A 14,700-nucleotide genomic window follows, 5' to 3' on the forward strand; every position below is an offset into this window, starting at 1 on the left:
CCCATATTGGAAATCATTAATTTTCCTTTTTTATAATTAACTTTTAGACTGATGATCTTGAATGCTCCTCTTCTATAGGTAAATTATCTGTAATGGGGTGGGGAAGAAGATTAATTTATCTAGTTATTCTCATTGTAATACTCAAGTTGGGAGAGAGGTGAGTCTGTAAACAACTGTGAAAATTTACTTGTTTGCCACTTAAAGGAAGAAGTGGCTGTGGTCATGCTGGAGAGCTATTGCCCCCACCCCATACAAAATACAAAGGCGTGCACCTCTGGGAGTATGGACGTGACTACCCATGTGGTGGCTTTCCCCTCCTCTGAGTACAATTGCAAGTGACTCCTGAATTCAAAGTCTTGCTTTAGGCACACATTCAAAGCACAATTCAAAGCAGTTTATCTTAATATAAGTAAGAGTCTGGTGTTGGATCAGGGTAGTGCTTGTTTCAGATTTCATCAGCCTGAAGACAGGGGCTGTGACACTAACAATATTAAAGCAGAAAAGCTGGCGTGAGGTTCTTTAGTTCTCTTTAACACCTCCACCTTTACCTTTGCTAAATGTCCAAAGGCTGTGGGACTGGAAGTTGGTGTTCTGAGGTTCTCAAGCACTTTCACTCTTCAAAAAAAAAAAAAAAAAGTCTCACAGTTCTTTAAGAAATTGAGCCTGAGCCATTGGAGGCTAAGAGATTTCTTCCTTTTCCGATAAATGCCTGTGCTCAGCATCCTCAAATTTGGCTGTCTTTATTTACTTCTATATTAGTTCCAATTACGTGCAGTGTAAACCAGCTTTTTGATTAACAAAACAGCAGAGCATTGGTTAAGAACACTTAAACTTCAAAAAAAATTCCCCTGGGAAGTGGGCTCTGAATTGGTTAATAATGTGCAGTACTTGCTAAATTGCTGACTTCCAGATGTGGAAAATATCTTTCTTGTTTAGGACCTATGTAACCTGATTGGATTACGACAGAAGCGTCACGTTGGAAGCTTTTGAGTGATTATTTAATTAACCATACAGTAGAAAGCTGTATTCTCCAGGAAATCCCTTCCATATTTACATAACCAATCCCTTCAGAGCAAAGGTGGAGTCTTTTCTTTTTAATTTTACTTTAATTGCAATATCAAAAAAATATATATCCCCAAACTTAGACCCCATACCATTTAATATTATGCTCTTCCTTCCCTGGTAAGTTCCTCTATGGCCTTTCTCCTTTTCCTCCTACACACACTCCCTCACTTTGTAGTGAGGTCTCCGTGAGATGTAGAGGGATTCAGAGATCAGTCAACCCAGCGCTCTATGTTAATTTACTTAGAGACCCTTTTTTTAAAATGCCAAACTACTTTTTAGTATTGGGATCTAATCCAGAAATTCATCATACACACACCCCAACGCACACACCCTAAGAGGCAGTTCACATGCAGCTTTTTTTTTCCCCTGGCTCTGCCATCTAAAAAGAAAAAAATAAATAAATAAGAAAAAGGGCAAAGAATTTAGTTCCAGAAGACGTGCTGAGAAATCCACACAACTTAATGTGCATCTCAAATCTGGTCATTAGAAATATCTGTATAAGAAGGGGCGATCAGGATTGAGGACCCGGGATCTTTCCCTTTAACTTTCGCCCCTAAGAGTTCTCCAGTTCTGTGAATGGTGTGCACCGTTTTCCGCCCTGTACTCTGTAGGATTTAGTGATGAGGATAATGATGCCAAAGGCTTGACGGGGGGGGGGGGGGGGGGGGGGGGGGCGTGGAGAAGGGAGGGAGGGAGGGAGTCGAGAGGGAGGGAGAGAGGAAGGGAGGGAGGTGGAATTTCATTTCTTCCACTAAAGCGTTTGCGGAGACTTCAAGGTATAATCTATCCCAGATCCTTTCCCAGAGAGAAACTTGGCGATCACGTTTTCACATGATGCTCACGCTCAGGGCGCTTCAATTATCCCTCCCCACAAAGATAGGTGGCGCGTGTTTCAGGGTCTCTCCTCTCTCTCCTACAGAAAAGAAAAAGAAAAAAATGTCATTAGAAGAGGCGTAACACGTCAGTCCGTCCCCAGGTTTGTGTTTCCTGGAGTGGCCGAAAGAGATCAGTTCTAACCTGCTCCGCAGGAATAACGGTCCTGCCTCCCGACACTCTTGGCGAGGTTTTGTACAGTTTGCTCCGGGAGCTGTTTCTTCGCTTCCACCTTTTTCTCCCCCACACTTCGCGGCTTCTTCATGCTTTTTCTTCTCACCATTTCTGGCCAAAACTACAAACAAGACTTCGCAGGTAGGTTTTTTTTTTCCTCCCCTTTTCTTTTTATTCCTTTTTGGTATGGTCATCCCCCACCGTCCTTTTATGATTTTTCTCCTTTTAAGTGGGGATGTGAGTCTGAAGTGAGAAGGAGTGTCTGTGGGCAGGAATTTCAGGTGGGTTTAGCTCCTTTATGGCAAGCTTTTCCCAAGAGTGACTTCTTCGATTTCTCTGGCACTCTCGCTCTCTCTCCTTCCTTTTCTCTCCTTTTTCCTCACCCAGATAATTTGCCCTGTACCTGTCCATTCAGGTAACCAAAGGTGCCTTTTGCTACCTAGCCTAGGAAAAGTTTTATTGAGAACTACACGGTGGAATGAAAACTCTTCAAGGGGAGAGATTCTGCTCTATTTTTGCATCTAGTTCCAATTCATTGTATTCAGCAATTAAAACTTGGCAAATACCTGTTAATAATTACAAAACTTGATCGATACAAACCTACCAAATTCAGGGGCAAGTCGTTCTCTTAGATATGGCAGTGCATCCTCTCCCACAGGAGAAGGCTGTTTTCTAAGCAGAAAGTTGCCTGTTTTTGTCTGCTTAGCGAGTTTCATTTCTTTATTTTATTCTTTGTGTGTGTATGTATGTGAAGTAACACCTCACTTCTGTGATGATAAATAAAGAAGTGAAAGTCCTCATGGAACTTGAGTCGTTTACCAAAGTGTGTGTGTGGGGGGGGGGTCACTACAGCTGGGAAGAAAGCTGCTGTCAGGATATCAGAGTTTTAAATTGAGGGTAACTTTTGAAATTGTATTTTAAATGGCAAAGTATTATAGACATGGATTTAACAGGAGACACATGCACACACATATCCCATTCCATACTTTGGCACTGAAAAGTCGAGAGAGATAGCTGGAGTTCCCAGGAACAGTGATGTGCCCGGCTAACATGAATGTGTTTATCTCCCACCTACTTATATATTTTACATGCTCCCCCTATAATGATGAAGGCAAGATTACTAACTCCAGAGTTAGAAATACAGGCAAAGATAAAGTTTACAGCACAAATGCCCTGTCTCTCCCTCACACACACACATGCTCATAAAACTAGCAGCTTACTTTATTAAACATGTATTTATATGCAATCGTGTGTAAGTCTCAGCATGAATACAGACAGGCCAGCTGTTTCATCCCAGACACTTGTGTGACCATTTCCTTATTTCAGGATTTTTCCCAACAATTTCCAATCAATAGGAGAGCCAAGAAATGACAAAATGTGTCAAACTTAAAAGTCACCCACTATGCCTAGGTTAAATTCAAGGTGCTTTCTAAATCATCCACTTCCCCTTCTCTATGCACACCCCCCCCCACCCCTCTCAGCAAATGTGTGGAAACTGATACTCACTTTCCAGGTTTTCTGCAAATCTCCTAGCACAGGAGACAATAGGTGCGGGGCGTGGGGACTGAGTGCGCTCGGCAGAGAAAGGGTTAATGGCCCTTGTGTTACAGTTTGCATCTGTTACATCTTTTATAGCCCCTGTTTAAACTAATCCTCGAGGCACAGCATCTTCCCAACCTCCACCGAGTTTCGGGATTCTCCTCCTCTCCTGCCTGCCTCCGAGGTTCCCCTTCTCCAAGTTTTGACAGTTTCAGCTGAAAAAATGCAGCGCCTCTCTCGATTTTTAGGTACAAAAGTTTGGAAGCCAGAAAGGATACGATCATTTAGTAGAGCTTAAAAGTGTTGCCGTAGCGGTTGGACTTTCTCTTTCCTTTCTTGAGGGGATAAAAACAAATTTTTCTACTGGAACTATTTAAGGGAACCAGTGTAGGGGAGCATATGTGTGAATGAGGTGGGGGAAAATACTTAAGTAAATATTGTCAAAGTGGAGGGGGGGGTGGGGGGGGGGTGGGAAGCGACAGTGTCCAAAGAGGCTTATAATTATACTTCTTATTTCGGCGTGAAACGGGAAATCTTAATTTGGGGGCGGGGGACGGGGGGGAGGTAGAGACTGTGCCTCGATAAACTCCGAAAGGGGAGGGGAGGGGGCGCGGGGCGAGTGGGCTTCCTATAATTACTATTATCAATTTGCCCGAGTGTGCTTCATCGGGGGCTGTTTCGCGTTGTGTGTTTGTTTGTTTCCTCTGGGGAATGGGGTTGTGGGGGGGTGGGGTGCGACAAGATGAGAGTGAAAGAAAGCCTCGCCTCACCCCAAGTTCCCGAGCCGGGCTGAGGACTTTTCCGAGGAAAGGGTCCGCCTAGCCCTGAGTCAAGCAGCCTTACTGTACCGCCGTGTGCATTCCCTCATACGGTCAGGAGTTATGACTCATTTTGAAGATGTAATTCTTGTCTCTCTGATCCCCTCGCGGGTGCAACACACCAAACAGTAACAAACACAAAGCGCCTCGGGGCCAAGGCTGGGGGGTAGGGGGCGGGGAGGGGGCCGCCGAAGTTTCGCTTTGGCGTTGGGGGGCGCGGATGGGTGCTCGCCGGGGCCCTGGCCCGGCTCCCCTGGGCGGCCCGCGCGCGTTTCAATGGGCGCGGGCGATGCCCACATTGTCGCTGTGTTTGGTTGCTAGATCGAGCCTGCGTGCTGCCGAAGCAGGGCGCCGAGTCCATGCGAACTGCCATCTGATCCGCTCTTATCAATGAAGCAGCCGATCATGGCGGATGGCCCCCGGTGCAAGAGGCGCAAACAAGCCAATCCCAGGAGGAAAAACGGTAAGAAGCGGCCCGAACCAAACTTTTCCGGGCCACTCCGCGGCTCGAGACCCAGGGAGAAGGAGGGGGAAAGGGAAAGGGAACCGAGGCGGCGGCGGCGGCGGCGCCCAGGGCTCGCGGGCGAGCCTCTCTCCGTGGCCGGCGCCGGAGCCCGGCGCGCGCGGCGACTGGACCCAGGGAGTTGGGGAAGTGCCGGGCAAAGTGAGCGGGGGGCGCCGAGGGGCTCCGAGCGCCGGGGTCCGGCGGGGGCCCGGCGCCCCCACCCCCGCCGCCCCCTGGCGCCCCCGCCTCCGCCCTCCCGCTGCCTCCGCCTCTCGCTCCGCTAGCGCCCGGTCCGCCGGGTCCCCGGCCGGGCTGCGGGAGTGTCCGGCAAGGGTAGGGCGGGGGCCCGGTCGCCAGGTCGTGCAGGATCCCGGGGCGGGGGCGGGGGGTGGCAGAGGAACTGCGAGGGCGGGAGAGGGGGCCTGGGGCTGTGCCTCCGCAAGGCTTAAAGTTTCTTGCCGGAGTCTCGCGGCCGCCGCTCCGTACGCCAAGTAACGGTCCGCGGGCAGCGGGGCCCGGCCGGGCGCGCCCGGACCTTGCGTGGGAGGGACTCGGCCGGCCCTGCGCGGGGTCCGGCAGGGTCCGTGCGGGCTCGGGGGTGGTGGCTCCTCTCCAGCGGGCTCTAGCCCCACGTCGGGGACTGGAGGGGTCGGAGAGAGCCGGGAGACTTTTCTGGGCAGTTTCTACATGGTCAGGAGGAGCCCGTTATTCAAGCTGAGTCAGGAAGGAGGAAGGAGATGGGGGTGCGAGGGGGACACACAGACCAGAGGTGGGAGATTAAAAGGGTGACTGTTAATAAGATCTATCTTGGAGAGAGGCAGAGAAGGGATGAAGGAAAGGAAAGAGAGAAACAGAGAGACAGAGAGAGATCGACCCCCCCCCCCCCAGGTATTACCCCCAACAAAATCGTGGGAATAAAAGAGAAAAGTGATTGGCAAGAGCGCAGAAGGCGCCTGGGGGAGGGGAGAGAGCTGGGGACCGGAGAGGGTGCTGGGGGGGAGCTGACAGAGGATACTGAGTTTAAAAAGAAAAACCAACCCCCCAAAACAAACAAGCGAACTAGCGCCAGCTCAGACTGGGAAAGGAAACTTCTCGCTCCCCTCGATCTCAGCTTGATCACCCGGCACGGGGCCGCGTTGACGCTCCTGAGCTGGACGTGGAGACGCGGCGCCGGCCCGGCCTCCGGCCTCCCGCAAACCCAGCCCGCACCTCGCGGGGACCGCCCGGCCCACTTGGAGCAACTTTTCCTCTAGGGAGGACAATTGTGCGCGCCCCCGGCCTGCCCCAGAGCTGCGCGGCACAGGGAGGGGGCGGCTGTGGGCGCAGTGTGGGGCGCAGGAGAGAGAGAAAACACAAAGAAGAGAGAATTTTGATTAGAGACAAGTGATGCTTCTCTCTCTGTCTCTCTAGGTTGTGGTGTGTGTGTGTGTGTGTGTGTGTGTGTGTGTGTCTTTTGCTTGTTGTGGTAGAGGTGTCGAGCCATATGGGGGAGTGAAAAGGAATTTTGGTCAGAAACTGTTCGTTACGTTATCCTGCCTTTTCCCTTTGTGCTGCCTTTGATCTATTTGCTTGGCTTAGTATTACAAAAAAGGGGGGGGGGGGAGAAAGAAAACAAGTACGGTAATATATTCCGAGCTCCTTCCCCAAGATCCAATTGAGGCTCCCTCTTTTTAAGTCAGCCTCTCCTCTCTCTCTCTCTCCCTCTCTCTGTCTCAGTCTCTCTGTCTCTCTCTCTTAATTTAATTTTTTTTTCTTCATTCTGGTATCTGGCATTATTTAAGGTGGTCCTTACACAGGAGACCTCCCCTTCTCCATCTCTGGGTAATTTAGTAGACACTAAAATTATACCTAATGTCCCCCTCTCCTCTCTTGTGTTTCCTCTGTTCCTTTTATTAAATGTTGGTTATTGATTTTCTAAAATCAATGTCTGTTGTGGGGCTTTTTTCCCCCTCTTACAAGTATCTAAAGCACGGTGCTGATCAACTGGATAACAAAAGCTTTGTGTCAAGGAGGCTTTTTTTTTTCTTATGTTAAACAGTCATTTTTTGAGAGAGAGAGAGAGAGAAGAGAACGAGATATAAAGCAAGGTTCCCAGAAGTGTTCTTTTGCAGAAGAGACTATTTAGAATGTTTGTTTCTGCTTTCCTGCCTCCTCCCACCCCCTTTGGGATTTTGCCACCGATGACCAGCCTGGCCCCGGCAGTGAGGTCAGGCCAGAGCCCAGGTCTGGGGAAATAGCTCCAAGCTTCCTGGGAACCCTAAGGGGTGGGGTTGGTCAAAAGGGAGGCCTGCTGGGGGCTTCACAGGTGAAACAGAGTGCCAGGGAGGTGCTCAGCCGTGGACACTGCAACCATTTTCCCTCGGCCCAGCCACTAACTTGGGAGAAGCCTCAACACTCCGAAATGGAAAGTTGAATTGCACATTTTAAGACATTTACCTCAGACCTTGCACACTTAACAGCAAGCCTGTCCGTTGCTTACAGCTTCTCTAACTTTGACTATTACCTGTCTCTTTTTCCAAATAATCTGTGAAAAACAGGCTGTGAATTGGTTACTTGTCAGTGCTTTTCTTCGGGTTTAATCTGACTGAGCAATGCCCTGGTTTTGAGAAGCAGGTAGAAGAGTTTTCTTCCCCCTTTTTTCATTTTCTTTCTCATCAAGCACATATCCAATGCCTTTCCCTTTGGGGATTGCCAGGATTTATCTGAACTGAGTGGATTTTTCTTCTTTCCTGGATTCATGGAAAAGATGTCACTTTTGAGCTTGTGTCTTTGCTGATAACACTAAATATGATGATGCTTATCAAAATCATATAGAAATTCTTGGAAAGGAATAATGGCAATACTAATCACAGAAGTAAGAAGCTGCAAGGAAAAAAAAGAGATGGTCATCCAGGAAACTAAAATGGCACGTTATATAATTTTAATGAAGTCAACAACGTATATATAGATGAAGGCGACAAGAAGAAAAACATGTAAAGCAGTTGTGTGTGTGTGTGTGTGTGTGTGTGTGTGTGTGTTTGAAAGGCTAGTCAAGAATGTGGGTGAGAAGATGATGCTGTACACAATTATTAAAAAGCAATGGAGAAGGAGGCAGTTTGAGGGAAATAAATGTGCAAAGAGAGAAACAAGAATCTAAAAATCCAGCCTTCAAGATTCTCAGGCCAGCAAGATGCTTGGTAAAGACAGTGCCAGGGCCAAGTTAATCCATAGCTGACAGTCTCCTTTCCCCCACATGGAAAGGATGAAATCTCTTCCCAGAAAGTAAGATGTGCAGGAGGAAAGGGGGAGAGGGGTGAGGGGGAAGGAGGCAAAAAGCAAGTTGCCGGCAGACAAGAATGTGTGTCGGTTTCAAGAAAGTTCAGTCAGATGATCTTCAGTCGCCTGACTCACTTTGTAACACTTTCACTGAAGCTGGAGAGGAGGGGGAAAACCCAGCCCCCCCTTTCCATTCCCCTGATTATACCCCACTATCTCCACACAGCCTTGGAGTCAGAAATGAGCACTTGGAGCAGGAGATGCCCGGCTGTTGCCTGCCACTGGCGGCCCAGTTGTAACTTGCAAAGTTTGTTGCTTTAGCCCTTGATTCAGGCTCTGGCTCCTGGGGATGCTCCTGCTTCCCTCCTGCCTCCTGTGGAGCCTGGGAAGATGGGCCAGCCTCCCCAGCCCACTGCCTTCCAGCATCAGCCTCTGAAAAATCCGAAAACACAAACATGCAGGTTGTAACAAAAATCAAATCTGGAGACTGCGTGTTTCAGAAAAGGGAATGAAGTTGTCTTTTAAACGAAAACTGAATTAGGAGTGGAGGGGAAAAGGAAATGGAAGAAAGAAAGAAAAGTTAAATTTGATTTTTCTTCAAACTTTCAGCTAAAGGGTTGGGGATTGTGTGGGGGGAGTGGGGAAGATTTTTACAAATGCCTTTGGTCCCTGACTTCCAGTGGTAAAGAAAAGGGATAAAGTTGGATGTTTTCACGGCTTTGGACCCTAGGGGAGAAACAATCAGATGAGCAGAAATAATCATCCTTTTTTAAGATAAGTCCTCTCTCCTTACCACTTCTTAAAGGGAGTGGAGGCGCTGGTGGTGATGCTTAGAGGCAGCGGAGGACAGAGAAGTTGCTTCCGTTTCAGAGATGCTTAAATAAAAAGGAAAAGATATGCATTCTGCCCCTTCTGAAGGATGTGGCTCCTGCCTCTCCTCTCTGAGAGGTGAAGTTGGGATGGTGCAGCCCAGAGTCAGAGCCCTTTAGTATACATGAGGCAGGGAAATTGCCTTCGGATTACACTCGCTTCAGACTTGGTTCTCTTTGCAAGTGGAGAAATCTTTTGCAAGTAGCTCTCTTCATAAAGTTGGTGAGTTTATAGGGAGCCCGTTTTGCTGATTCTCAGAGCTCTCAGAGGCAGTTTGTGTGGCAGGTACCAGTTCTGAGGGCGCCCCAAAGATATCCATCTCCATCCTTTTCTCTCTGTGGAGATCTTCTGCAAGTTTCGTCACGCTGCACAAACACAAGACTGGGGGCTATGTATCTAGACTGATCTATTTGTTTTATTCGGTTTGGAAAAACTAAGTCAGTTGGGGTAGAACATGCCTTCCTTCGTAACAGAGCCACTAGCCTGCTGGCATCCATAGTGTGTCGCTCCACCAGGGGTAAGGGTGAGCTAAGGATTTTAAACTTTACGTTGTTACTCTGTTGCCAAATAGAAATAAATTCACGTCTTTAAGCATTTATTTCCAAACACGAATAAAGCCAAGAGTAAAGTTCCCTGCTAAACTGCTATGTCATATTGTATCGGATGCTTCTTGCTTGCTTGCTTAATTTGCTCAAAGAAAAGAAAATTCCAAGAGGTTGTCAAAGACCCTAATGCCGTTTTAAGAATATTTCCTTGGAGAAATGTATGTCTACCCTGAAGGTAGGAGAGGACAGTGTTGCTGGCTCTCTAGCAGAGCCGCGTTTATTCCAAGATGTGGGAGATTCTTTTCCTTACAACAGTTTTTGTCATCTGCATTCTTCCAAGGCTTTTAAGGTGCATTTTCTTCTGTGTGAAAGGGAACTCTTTGTCCTTTTCCTTTCCAGCACCGTGGCTTCCCAAGGTAGACACTATTTTGTGCCTGTCACAGAGAGAGGGAGTGCAGGTTGCAATGCTCACAGACAATTGATTGTCTGCCCTAATGTGTTTCATTTACATGTTTATAACGTCAATGGTGCTGGGGTGTCCACTGTACCATTCATTCCCGCATTCCCACAAGGGGGCAATTGTCTGAATGGCCAAGTCAGACACCTTTTTGATTGCTCTTTGGTTGTCTTTTTAGAGCAAAGAGATAAAGGAGGAAAATCTGTGAGGCAGAAACACTAGTTGAAAATATACAGAATTAAATGTCACCACAAAAGCAGATGTTAACATAAGCCCAAATATGTTTTTTAGCCAAGATGTGAAGGTTGAAAAAAAAATATTCAGAGCAGAGGGAAGGATGATTTAAAACCAATAAATATAGCCTTTACCCCCCTCCCTATTTCTTTTCTTTCTTTACCAGTCAGAAGATGAAATGTGATTTTCCTTTTCATTTTTAAGACTTGAAACATCTAGGCACCTCCCTATTATTTGTATGTTTGCTATGATTTGTGAATTTTGTACATATTTACATAGCTCTGTTTATACCAACAGCATCAGCTTACCACTTGGAAAATCTATTGAATGACTATTTGGGCTGTGGGGAGTGTAAACTTTTAAAAAGTAAGATCCAAGTATTTCTTCATCAAGCTTTTTTTTTTTTAAAGGAAAGCAGTAATAATCAGCAGACTCTATGGAAGTCTTTGCCTTAATAGCTATGTGCCAAATACTTTTATCTTGGGTGACAGTCCTGTCAGAGTGAAAACGCTCAGGAAAAGTGTAACTAGTAGTTACAAAGTAAATAAAGAATTTCGTTTTAAGGTGTTCTGTACTGTTTTTATACTATGTGTGTGTGCGTGTGTGTGTGTTGTCTTGTGTTTCCTCTGAGAAAAGTGAGAGGAAAAGCCATCCATGTGTGTGCTTTTGGCTTTTCTCTTCATTCAGTTCTCCCCTTCATATTATGCATATATGTATCACACATGAATACATCTGCTTAAAAAAGAAAGATTTCACAGTTCAGATGGTGCCTTGCTGGTTCATTAAGGTAATACAGTTATTAGAAGTTGGTCTAATTTCGCGTGTGGTCCAAAAGAAGAGAAAATACCAACTCTCGTGTCATCTGGTAGGAGGTAAATAGGGTGGGGAAACTTTTATAATTTTGTAGTAAATTAGGGAGAAAAAATCGCCAGTCTGTGAAAAGATTTTTGCCTCTCCGGGAAGACACGCACAGTAGCTGCACCGTTAGCTGAACCCCTGACACGGCGGTCTTTTGAATGCCTTAGGTATGATTTCACTTTCGCTCACATCAATGCTGACCTGAATGCCTTTCATATCTGATCCGCTGTGTCTCTCCCAGTAAACATCCCCTGAGGGGAGAACAAAGAAAGGAGCTCTTCTTCTTCTTAATCACAATTCAGCCCTTTCACCGCCGGCAGGCTCCATTTGCATTCTGCCACAGAAAGCCAAGATGAAAAGAAAGAGAGAGAGAGAGAGAGAGAGAGAGAGGAGAGGAGAGAAGAGAGGAGAGAGGAGAGAGGAGAGGAGAGAGGCAGAGGGTAGTAAAATAACTTAGGTGTTTGTGGCTGTTTGTTGGGCTTTCCCCTAGTTACCAGCCTTATATAGTTGATGCTTGACCAGGCCCTGTCCCTCCTGACAGGCATATAGTGTTACAAGATGGCATGTCTGTACTATTCATGGCCACCCGCTCAACACTTGAGGTAAAAAGTGTCAGAGAGGGATCAAATTCTCCCTCAGAAGCCTGTTAGACTTGGGGTCAGGTGTGTGGACTTCCCTCTCTTGAGTGCTGCCTACTATTTGGCTTTACTTATTGTTTACCATCACACCAGAGAGGTGAGGGCACGGGTGGGGTGGGGGGGCATCGGCGGGGGAGGGGGGATTGCTGCAGCTGGAGACTGCTCTGGAGGAGAGAAGGGATAAAGTCTCCCAAGGCCCTGCTCTGGTTTCAGTGATGGGTGTCTGGCCCAGTGGAAAAGGGAGAAGTGCTTACACCCAGCCTGAACACACTGATAAATCTTCAGGAAAACTGGAAAAGACTTTCCCATTTTTTCCCCTGACTTTTTATGATAATTCATATTTTCAAATGAAAGGGGAAAAAAGCCAAGAAAGAAACTCTCAAATGAGCCAAAAAGGAAAAAAAAAATTCTCTGAAAAGAATTTTAGGGGGAAAAGTTGTTCTATTTTAAAAAGCTTTGAGGGCTGTAAAGTGCCACGTTTTTCACACCTTCTCCATACTTTTTTTTCAGATTTTTTTAGTATGTTTAACATTTGTGAGATGACAGCCTTTTTGTATCTCAAACTGGATGCTTCAAGATTTGTAGGGAGGGGTTGGTGGTATTCATGTTCTCCTCAGAGAGAAAGTTTATGCCTCAAGGGCTCCTTCTTACTGGGAACTGTTTAAACCCTCGCAGGCGGACCTGTCAGGTTTTACTGTGTTATTTGCCTCCATTTTCAACATGCAAAAGTAACATGCAGTTAATGGTATCGGAATGAGACCACAGCAAGAGCAGAAACCTCTCGTGACAACTTTTCAGCTACATTATCTTGCCCCTGAACTATCTTGTCCCCCCCCCTTTCTGAAGCCACTTTTAGATACCAACAGTTTTTCAACAATTAGATTAAGCACATAATGCCCGCGCGCGCACGCGTGTGTGTGCGCGTGCGCGCACTCACACACAAGTTTAGAAGTGCAGTCGCTTCAAACATCACAGTGAATAATTGGAAATGGGGCTTTTCTGATAGCCACAGTACGGATTTCGCTTATAAGAGCAGAACTAGCGGAGATATTAGAAGTTGTACATGAGCATGTGACACAGATTCCTGATTTTTTTTCTTTTTCCCAGAAGATTTACAGAATTTACAAAAAGAGATTATCCCTACACCTTCCACCCCTCCTATCCACCCCCATGACCCAAGCAATGAAGGATTTAGGCAGATTTACTTCAGTAAACACCTTTGGACACTTGGGGGGAAAGTGGGAGTCTGTTTGCAAAAGGAGGCTTTTGTTAAGTGAGGTACCGGGATAATGCTTTACTAGGCAGCTGTGATATTAACCTACCCAGCAATGCGGGAACACTCTTTAACTCTTTGAGTGCCTGGCCCTTTGCACTCAGCAGATAAAATCCCGGCTCTCCAAAGACACTCAGAATTCTGGTTCTAGCAGTTTATTATTCAGACAAGTCTTGTAGACATGAAAACTGTTCAAGCTTTTAAAACAATGTGGTTTAATTAGATGAGGTGGACTTACATTGCTCATAAGCCCTCCAAATGGTGGTTTATAATTGGCAAGAAAAAAAAAAGGAATCAAGGCAGCACATTAAAAATTCCAGGAAATATCTTTAGAAAAGCTATTTTCATTTCCAGCTTTTAAAATATTAGACCATGGTAGCTAGAGGGAATAAAGCAGCTGGGGCCTCTCTCCTTACTATAAAAGACACCAGAAGTTTGTGATGAAGAAAGGGGCTTCAGCTCAAAAAGCTGTAAGAGGCCAGTTGGGACAGTGACATTATCACAGCCTTCGCATCTTTTCAAGGGGGAAGTCTTGCCTATCTTTCGGAGCTCGGAAGGTCATGTGAACCTCAGAGTCAGGGCCTCAGGCAGACTGTTACCAACTTGAGACTTGCCAAAGCAAGCAGAGAGGCATTTATAAGAGGAAGGAGTTAATGGTTATTTTTTGCCGGGCACAAGAATAACTTTACAGGTGTTGCATTTGGGCTTAAATAAGATTGCCTTATTTAGTTTCGAAAAAGAGTGTAGGTGTCAACGTTCAAGCAGCCACAAATGTGTGAGAAAGTAAAGGGTATGAGACATGACAGGATTAAAGGTGTTTGCTATGTTGTTACACCGTGTGTCAGGCTGCAAGCTCCCTTTGTCACAGCCTCCTGGTGATTTGACAGCGCAGATCTACTTCCCTTCTAGGTGAGACAGCATTTTTTAACTGGAGTTATAAATATGGTACACCCTTTGAGTTGCACCCTGCCTCCCAGATCCATGAATCCTGTTTGAAAGCATCTTGCCCCTGAGACACAATGAACAAATGCTGTATACAGGGGGCTGTGTGCTCGGGGGCCCGGGCATCGCCAGCATCACAGTAGCTGGCATTGACTGTTGTTTGGCAAGAAGGTCCTCTGCCAAATCATCCAATAATTAAGTTTTATGTTATTTGTATGAACGACCAAGCATGCAGTATTCCTTTTCAAATCAAAGGGAGGCTTAAAATTACTTTTTGAACACTTTCAGACCATGGTCAGGTCACAGTTTGGGGGCTGAATTAAAATGATCTCATTCATGATCTAATTGAGGTTGGCAAAACCTTAACAGTAGCAGGAGTACATAAATATAAATCAAAGACCAAAATTTAGCAAATCATATCATTTGCTAGAAATCTGCTCATGAATTATTCTCCGATTGCCAACCCAGAAGTTAAACTTTGTCTCCCCTCAGCAACAGTAACTGTGCATATTTTTCCAGGCTCCTGACAGGAAAGTTAGAGGAGCTGAAAAGAGAAGGAAGATGATCAATGTTTCATCAGATATTCTGTGTCTGTGGCCCAGGAACATACGATAGCTAATAAAGCCAAGTACATGACAGTGGGTGCTGCAGTCT

At 46.2% G+C, this 14,700-nt stretch overlaps 1 protein-coding gene across 5 annotated transcripts in view; it reads left to right on the forward strand.

Moving 5' to 3' along the window:
- Positions 1-1,971: 1,971 nt before the first annotated feature.
- Positions 1,972-14,700, forward strand: part of ZEB2 (zinc finger E-box binding homeobox 2) — a 134,861-nt gene continuing 122,132 nt past the window's right edge. Inside the window, exons 1-2 of one of the 5 annotated variants that reach the window (XM_046018506.1) lie at positions 1,972-2,253; positions 4,791-4,932. In XM_046018506.1, the coding sequence (XP_045874462.1) occupies positions 4,860-4,932 (73 nt within the window). In that variant the 5' untranslated portion in view covers positions 1,972-2,253; positions 4,791-4,859. Of the gene's footprint in view, positions 2,254-3,750; positions 3,900-4,400; positions 4,551-4,574; positions 4,598-4,790; positions 4,933-14,700 lie in introns of those variants that run through there. The other 4 variants (XM_046018507.1, XM_046018508.1, XM_046018505.1 and 1 more) reach the window with 4 other exon arrangements.

This window comes from Meles meles, chromosome 9, assembly GCF_922984935.1.
Source record: "Meles meles chromosome 9, mMelMel3.1 paternal haplotype, whole genome shotgun sequence".
In the NCBI taxonomy this organism is placed as follows: domain Eukaryota; kingdom Metazoa; phylum Chordata; class Mammalia; order Carnivora; family Mustelidae; genus Meles; species Meles meles.